This window comes from Ictalurus furcatus, chromosome 14, assembly GCF_023375685.1.
Source record: "Ictalurus furcatus strain D&B chromosome 14, Billie_1.0, whole genome shotgun sequence".
NCBI lineage: Eukaryota > Metazoa > Chordata > Actinopteri > Siluriformes > Ictaluridae > Ictalurus > Ictalurus furcatus.
Genome location: NC_071268.1, coordinates 20,244,603 through 20,253,288, shown reverse-complemented (window position 1 = coordinate 20,253,288; position 8,686 = coordinate 20,244,603). Strand labels below are relative to the sequence as shown.

Below are 8,686 nucleotides of genomic sequence, written 5' to 3'. Positions count from 1 at the left end.
TGGTGCGACTACTTTCTATTTAAGTTATTGTGGGCATACAGTGTGCAAGTCCAAGTTATATATATGTATATTTTAAAAAATGGTTGACGTCCTAATGTTTCATCTAAAATCTCTCTCCTTTGGCTGTAAATTGGGGGCTCCAGCTGCTTGCCCCGCCCACACCCCAGAGAACGCTCAGTGCTTTCCAGAACTTTCCCCCGACACCTGCCATGTAACAGGGGGTGGAAAATACTCAATATTTCGTTACTATATTTAATTATTATTTATTTATTTTGTTAGACTTTATTTGAATATTATTGAAATGGAATACTTGTATTAATTAATTTATTATTTTTATTTAGACCATCTCCTTCTTCATCTCCTGTTTTTTGTTTATTTGTTTGTTTGTTTTTCCAGGTGAGTATGTGAAGCCCACAGCCCCTGGAGAACCTGCCTCGACATATCTGCCTGTCAGAGGTACAGAAAGAAAACAAGACTGAGCTGTACAATGTAGAACAGTCTTATTGCTGGATGCAGTTGTCTTAGTGCTGTTGCTTGTACTATTACTTTAATTTAGATAGAAATATTATGATTAATCTGTGGGGCTCACTGTGGGTTAGTGGTTATAATGTTCTCCCCGTGCTGTGGGGGTTTCTTCCAGGTACTCCGGTTTCCTCCACCAGTCCAAAGACATGCATGGTAAGCTGATTGGCATGTCCAAAGTGTCTGTAGTGTATGAATGGTGTGTGTGTGTGCGCACGCGCTCTTGCACACAGAACAGTGGACAGTTCAGATGAGCGTAGAAAAGATCCAGACAGCATGTTGTAGAAGAAACTTAAATAAATATTTATTCATCAAACTTTACAGTCATGTCTTTTCCTTCATTCAGCACTGTAATCTTGTATATCAACATGAATAACTTCAATTGTGTAAGAAAACAGTGCCAGCCTTATGTACAACACTCATGTTCCGTCTTCCTTTGTAAGTGAGATCCAAATTTCATGATGATTGGACAAAGTTTGTGGGAGAATACATTTTTGTTAACACTAAAAAATGGCTGACTTTGTTTTGGTAAATCACATATTTGTTACACCAAGAACTCTTGGCACCGTTCAGGGAATGAACAAGAACAAGAATCATGATTTGATGTTAAAAGTTACGACCAGTTTTAATAATTTGTGAATTATAGCAACCCTCAGATGTGAATTTAGACAAAGCTTCTTGGAGTCCCTTAGGTCCTGGTCCTACACCCACATACAGTGTTTGGTATCAATACGCGACACCATTGCTGAAATATGCCCTCACTTCCTGTTTGGCAACTTTGCCATCAATTTTGTTTGCGTGCTATGGACAAACTGTCCTGTATATGAAAAATCCAAGAAACAAGGATTTTGTTCGGTTTGGTCTCACCATTCTGTGGTGCAAATTTCATGATATTTGTAAGAGAAGAAAAAAGCTGTCTTTGTGAATTCAAAATGGTGGAAAATCCAATATTCATATTCAATAATAATTAACATAATGGTATCCACTGCACTCTGCATGACCCAAAGAATCAGAGGAATACTATGAATAGATAGACTTGGAATTGAAACTCTCAGTATTACCCATCAGACACAGAGTACTTAGTAGTACTTGCAGTAAAGACACCCATGTTTAATGGCTGCAGTCTAGAACAATGTCTTCATGAAGGCGTAGACCAGTGATTGTGTATATGCCATATATGAGACTTGGATACAATAGTATATAAGCCAAATACCATACATCATTATTGGTACAGACCCGAACAGACCAGCATTCTCATGTTGAGCCATGAGCAGTAGCTGACACGTTTGTGTTTTGTCCTGGTGAGTTAAATTCAGTTGTAAATGACATTTAAATTTGAATTAGCCACTTTGCATAATGTATGAACAACATTTTTTTCTTGTGCTCATATAATGCTACTATAGCACTATAGTCAGTCATCACTCTAGACATATTATGCATTTAAAAAAAAATCTATATACCTTGCAATATTTAAAATTGTTTATTTAAAAAATCACTCTCACACAAGTGTATGATTAGGCATCGGCTGTAAAACTTCATTCATGTTCATTAACTGCTTTATCCTGTTATTTAATACTTACATTTAGAGTACCCAATCCAGCTACCAGCATTTTTGGGAGATGGGAAAACGAAACCAGAGAGCCTGGAAGAAACCACATAAACACATGGATATGGAAAACTCCATATACAGACATTAACCTGAGCTCAGGATTGAAGCCTGTTGTAAGGCAGAAACACTACCACCACCATGCCAGGGAGAAAAGTTTGTTTATTTGTTATTTTCAGTAACTGTTCTATAACTTCTATATGTGTAGTGCTGTATTCTAACAGTATATGGACAGGTAGAAAAACAGATTGGGCAAAGTTTGCAACAGTCACAAATATCAGGGTCTCAAAACCACAGCACTACACATTTTAGCAGTTAATAGACTAGACTCAACTCACCAGGTTTACCAAGGCTGAATTTGGTGTGTAAGAAATAGAAAGGGATATACACATCTCGAAAAGGCTATGTCAATTTAGGACTCGACTAAAACCAGTGTTCTTAAGGTTTTGTTTTTTACATTTAATATAAGTGTATATGTGTATAAAAGATATATTTATTCCATGAAGATCTTTGCAGTTATTTAGTGAGTTGAATCAGGTACCTACTACTGCCTACAGCTACACCACATACAGACACTGTATGTGTATCTGCTGAGATGTACAGGCACATGAAACCTCTGGTCCAGGTCTGTTATTGTGAAGACAATCTAGGTGGAAAACATTTCAGTATGTTACTATAGCACTATACAATGTTGTGTTTTTTTTTACAGGGTGTATTTTTTTTCACTCATCTTTCACTCACCTCTACATAAGGGTAAAAGCTGGTCTGGCCCAAACTTTCCCAATACTGTCCAGTTTCAAAACGTAATTTGTACATCCCTACAGGGAAATCTTGTCTGGTGATTAGCCCTGGACAGTGGCCATTCTCATCCGTTGTTCTAGAAAGGATAATAAAGCTGTGTTTCCATTTTGTTTATATATATATATATATATATATATATATATATATATATATATATATATATATATATATACACATACATACATGTAATCACCACACCGATGAATATGACAGGAACAGATTTTCCTGGTAGTGTCTATCATGAAGAGACATGTACCCAGGAGTGATAAGGTTCCAGAGGGCCATCTGAGGGTCTAGACGATGCAGACTGAGGGCCATGCGTGCTGCAGGAACCCCATCCTCAGTGTTCAGCACATGAGTAAAAAGAGGACTGTCCATCTCAAATGTATCTGGTTAGGGATTGATACAGAAACAAGTTCATTAAATAGAAATGTTTTCCATGCTCAATAGCACTTTAAAAAAGTGTTTAAAATGCCTTTATACCATTTTTGCACTAATTAGCAACTGTGTTTTCCAAAGCAACTATATATTTGACAAAAAATAATAACAATTTGAAAGTTAAATCTACAAGATGTTAAATTTTAGATCGTTGCCCTCTCTGATAGAAAAATGCTAAGTAAATGCTCAGAAAGGATGCGTTAATATCCCACACTTTTTGTGTTATTACTATTTCAACACGTTGTGTTAAATTATCCAGTAAATGTATTTAAAAAAAAAAAAACAATTCACACGCGTGACCAACACAGCATGTGATAAATTATTGTCCAATTATGTTGCAGATCACGCTGCTGACGTCATCATTCAAACCTGAACTCGCTTTTACCTTTTGACTGTGACCTCAGAGTCGGAGTCCTGAGGCAAGGAAACCAAATGACCACAGGTAAATTAGCGTTCATCACTATTTAGCATTACTGTTGCTGAAAATGACTGGCCAAGTTTGTGATATTTAAGCAAGGAGCTCTCGAAAATGTATTCACTGGAAAACCATAACTCAGCAAATGATAATTAACTTTACCTGTTGCTACAGCTTCAAAAGTGAATATCATGTACTGCTTCCTCAGTGTTGGCGTTACATTACTAGTGTCATGTGTTTATGTTGGCTGTGAAATATGGACTGAGGTTATTCTATAATTCTCTGGGTCTGCATCTTATCTGAGGCTCTGAGTTAAGGTTAGCTAGCTGGATGATGTCACCAATCACAATAGGGATGAGTGATTCTAACCGAAAATCACTTCTGAATGTGCGTGATCTCCGATCCCTCAGACGTCACTGTCTTAAAAACAATTCTGTAATGGATATCCTGACATGGGCTCGGGAATAGTTTGTTAAACCTTTGACAGTCAACACAATTTGCCACTGCATCCACAGAATCAAGTTAAGGCTTTACTATGCAAAGCAGAAGCCATACATCAACACTGTCCAGAAGCACCGCTGACTTCTCTGGGCTTGGTCTCATCTGAGATGGACAGTTTTGTGTTTTGTGGTCCGATGAGTCAACATTTCAAATAGTTTTTGGACAAAACAGCCGTCGTGTTCTCCGGGCCAAAGAGGAAAAGGACCATCCAAGCTGTTATCAGCATCATGTCCAAAAGCCAGCATCTGTCATGGTATGGGGGTGTCTTTTTGCCCGTGGCATGGGTAACTTGCACATCTGTGAGAGCACCATTAATGCAGAAAGATATGTACACCTTTTGAAGTAACATATGCTGCCATCCAGAACAGGACAAAGCCAAACCACATTCTGCCCGGATTACAAGCGCATGGTCGCATAAGCAGAGAGTATGGGTGCTAGCATGGCCTGCCTGCAGTCCTGACCTGTCTCCCATTGAGAATGTGTGGCGCATTATGAAGCACAAAATAAGGCAACGAAGGCCCCGTACAGTTGTGCAGCTGAAGAAATGCATAATGGATGAATGGGGGAAAATTCCGCTTGCTAAACGTAACCAACAGGTGTCTTCAGCATCCAAACATTTAATAAGTGTTATTAAAAGAAAGGTGATGTTACACAGTGGTAAACAGTCGACTGTCCCAACTTCTTTTGGAGTGTGTTGCAGTCATCAGATTTAAAATAAGTGTATATTTTCAAAAATAAATTCAATTCACAAAGTAAAACCTCAAATAATGTGTTAATAATGTGTTTTCAATATAGTACAGGGTGAATTGAATTTTCAAATGACTCTTTCTGTTTTTTTGCATTTTCCATACTGTCCCAACTTTTTCGGAATTGGGGTTGTAAATACTAATGACACCAATTGCGTAGTAGCACTATTGGTGCAATATTGTGCAGTCTCGGATGTGGCCCAAGTATTCACAACTCTAGATTGCTCAGTTTTATAGAAGTATAATGATAAAATAAAATAACTTCATCATGCACATCAATGAGACTGTCACAGTTACTGAAATAAAAGAGCAAAAGTTCTCAACAAGATATTGTCTTTTAGCTTCCATCAGCCAGTTAACGCTTACTGTGGCTCTGACATTGAGGAAGTGGTGATATTTGATGTAACTGAAATGGTGTATGATGTTTGAGTACAAATTTTGGGCTGAATTCATGCTGACTGAAATAGACTGTGAATTACTTTTGCAGTATTGTCAGGGTATCATCTCAGAGTACTCAAGAACATTATAAAGTAGTTTTCCTCACCTTATTCAGTAATAAAGGGTTTTTTTTCTCATATTTTACAAACAATTCTATACACTGTAACTTTAATAAAGGCAGGTGTACTGTCCATGGTGCTGAACCCCCAAAGACTACAGTTGCATACACAAAAACCTCTGAGGTAAGACTAGTAACATTATCCCTAGCCTTTCTAATTAGTACTTGCCATATGAGTAGTCTAACTGAAAGAAAGCAACTGAAGGAGAAAAAAAAACAATACCTTTGCTGTGTGGAAAGATGCAGTGTTGATCTCTTCAGCTTGCCCACTCACTCGGAAATGAGGGATTTTCTGACTGTACTGGCTGTGTGTTTATCCTGGAGCATGGTAGCTTGATGAGTTAATCAATAACAACAATTCCTTAGGTTAATGTTTAAAGAAAAAGATGGGACAGTTGTGTATTTTGGACACACATTACCATCAAAATAGAGATTTGATCATTGTAGTTTAAAGTCTAAGCAAGTCAACACAAAATGGTGAATGCTTGTGGGTCTTGTACTTTGACCCGTAATCTCACTAAAACTCTACTTAACATGTAATACAATACAAGTGTAAGTGCTAAGCTCTGGAAATGAACTTTTAACAAATTGACCACTATGTTAGGAGTTAACCTCTACTATGGCCAAAAAACTTTGGGATCGTCCCATTTAGTCATAGTTTACATTTTAGTTTTGATATACTACACACAAGGACAATTTCAATTAAACAAATCATGTAACATTATAAAAAATACAATAGAAATGCTATAAAATCTCATGAATAAGACAATAATAATTATGTCTGAATTTCTTGTTGGGTATAAAAGAAACATGTGGAAACTGTGGAAGATATGTGGTTCCCAGCACCAGAGTTGAGAACCTTTACTTCACTAGACTGCGAGGGAAATTACTCATTTTTACTTTGTAATAAGTTTGTTCTTGTTAATGTTCATCTGAGGATAATGCCTAAGAAGGCCATGTCATGTCACTGAGATCAGTACAGAATGATTATCTGCTAACAGAGACACAAATATGTTCTTCTGTTCAAGGTTCGTCTGCACATCTTCCAAGATCCTAAAACAAAGCCTGTTCGAACTGCCTCAAACCACTTCTTATCGATACACAGAATTATGTCATGCTCTGCATTTCATATATATAGTAGTGGTTTAGTACAAGGGCTTCAGAGTGCTCTCATTATTCTATCCTGCTTTATTCTATCCTGTATTAACCATCTTTCTGTAATAAACCTTTTTACCTTCAGAGGACGAGTCTGCGAGTGTTGTCTAATTTCCACGACAAGACCTTCAGACTAAAAGGTTTTATACTAAAATGCTTATAAAGAACTCTGCATGTTATAGTTTGTCAGTGAACAATGAACCTTCACGACTGTAGTTTACAAATGGATAAAACTGTTCATTTTTAAAACTTCTACCTTCAGGAAACAGCCAGTGTGGGTACACCATAAATGTAATATACATTAAATAAATACAAAAGGCAGAATGGAGTTGATTAAAATGATTAACAATGGCAAAAGCTTTTCATTTAAAACAGGTTGAACTTTGTTTGATGAGTGACTTCATGACTTAATTGGCTTATCATACCCTTTTTACTGTATCCTAGTAAAGGCTTAGCCATAAAACTATATATACATAAACTAAATGAAAATTCTGGTAATACACACGTCTAATGTTTGTGTAGCTCTGTTTAGATAGTCTTTCCACAGTTGTGCTAGAATAAACCCTAGTATCTTACACTGAATCTTTTAATCTATGACTCCATATCAGCCCTACTTACTGTGAAATGATCTCATTAGCTCAAATGTTTATGATGAACAACAAGGAAAAACCACGGAGCTTTACAAATAAATTATTGCTGAATTCTAATGGATTGAAAGTATAACTAGCTTGAAACTCTTTTTCTATTCCTAGTCCTTCAGATCACCTATATCTGAAACAGATCCAATTACAGCTAGCTACAAGAAAGGGTTAAGGGTTCTTCGAATACTTAAACGTTCTTCGCTTTCCAAAGGGGTTCTACTTGGAACCTTTTAACAATTAGAACCTTTAAAAGTTCCGTTAAAGACACAGACAGACATCCTAATGGCTGGCTTACAAATGAACTTTACAACTGCTACTACTGTGGTCAAAGAATATTGGGATAATCCCGTTTAATGCAGTGTGTCTAGGCAGTTAAACTGAAAAAAGAGTATACTACATATACTATAGCTCTTCCCTTTTCTCGACACACAGCAAGAAGAGACTGATGGGGCTTTTCCCATATGACATCTTTTTTACCATATGACATCTTTCCTGGCAAAGGTCCTGACCCTCCTTCCACATGTAAATGCTCCTCACACCCATATAATTCTATCTGAGTAAAATTCATTGCCAGAACAGCAGATATTAAAACACTGTTTTAACCTCAGGGATACAAAGACAAACTCATTCCCTTCTGATTCACCAGTATTAAAAACTACTAGGACTCGGGATTAAGTAATATAAACTCACTAAATGGGCAATGCGCTATTCATTTGGCAAAATAGCATTGGGTTTGATTATGAAAGGAAGAGTGGTTGAGAAAGGTTTTAATGAAGGAGCCATCTAGACCTGGACAACAGAGACACATACGCACAACCAGGCATAAACACACACACACACACACACACACGCGCGCATGATGATATCACACACTGCAGACCACAGGAGACTTAATTACATGATAATAGTGCGCAATAAATATGAGAGAGAGACAGGGACATGAGTGATGCAGTACGTTTAAACCAAAATAATTCGGACAATATTACTTTCAGAGATCGCAGCATTGCTGAGTTGATTTTGATTCATATGCTGATTTGCCCTGGAGGAGCTGATCCTGGGGTTGTTTTTTTCAGTTGTTTTCTGTACTTGTTTAGTAGTGCAATGGGTAGCGTTGCCCTCTCCCTCACAGCTCCAGAGTCCTGGGTTCAATCCTGTATTGAATCCTCAATTACTTTCTCCTTGACTTTCACACTATCTGTTGTTACCCAGATGAGGACGGGTTCCCTTCTGAGTCTGGTTCTTCTCAAGGTTTCTTCCTCATATCATCTTAGGGAGTTTTCCTCACCACCGTCACCACCTGCTTGC

The 8,686-nt window shown here is 37.3% G+C and overlaps 1 protein-coding gene across 1 annotated transcript; it reads right to left on the bottom strand.

Moving 5' to 3' along the window:
* Nucleotides 1–2,507: 2,507 nt before the first annotated feature.
* Nucleotides 2,508–5,017, bottom strand: urahb (urate (5-hydroxyiso-) hydrolase b). The gene is made up of 3 exons (XM_053642383.1): nucleotides 3,186–5,017; nucleotides 2,870–3,005; nucleotides 2,508–2,774 (listed from the first exon to the last, which is right to left on the bottom strand). Exons 1-3 carry the CDS (start codon nucleotides 3,305–3,307, stop codon nucleotides 2,673–2,675), a joined length of 360 nt encoding a protein of 119 aa, XP_053498358.1. The 5' UTR covers nucleotides 3,308–5,017; the 3' UTR covers nucleotides 2,508–2,672.
* Nucleotides 5,018–8,686: the final 3,669 nt, after the last annotated feature.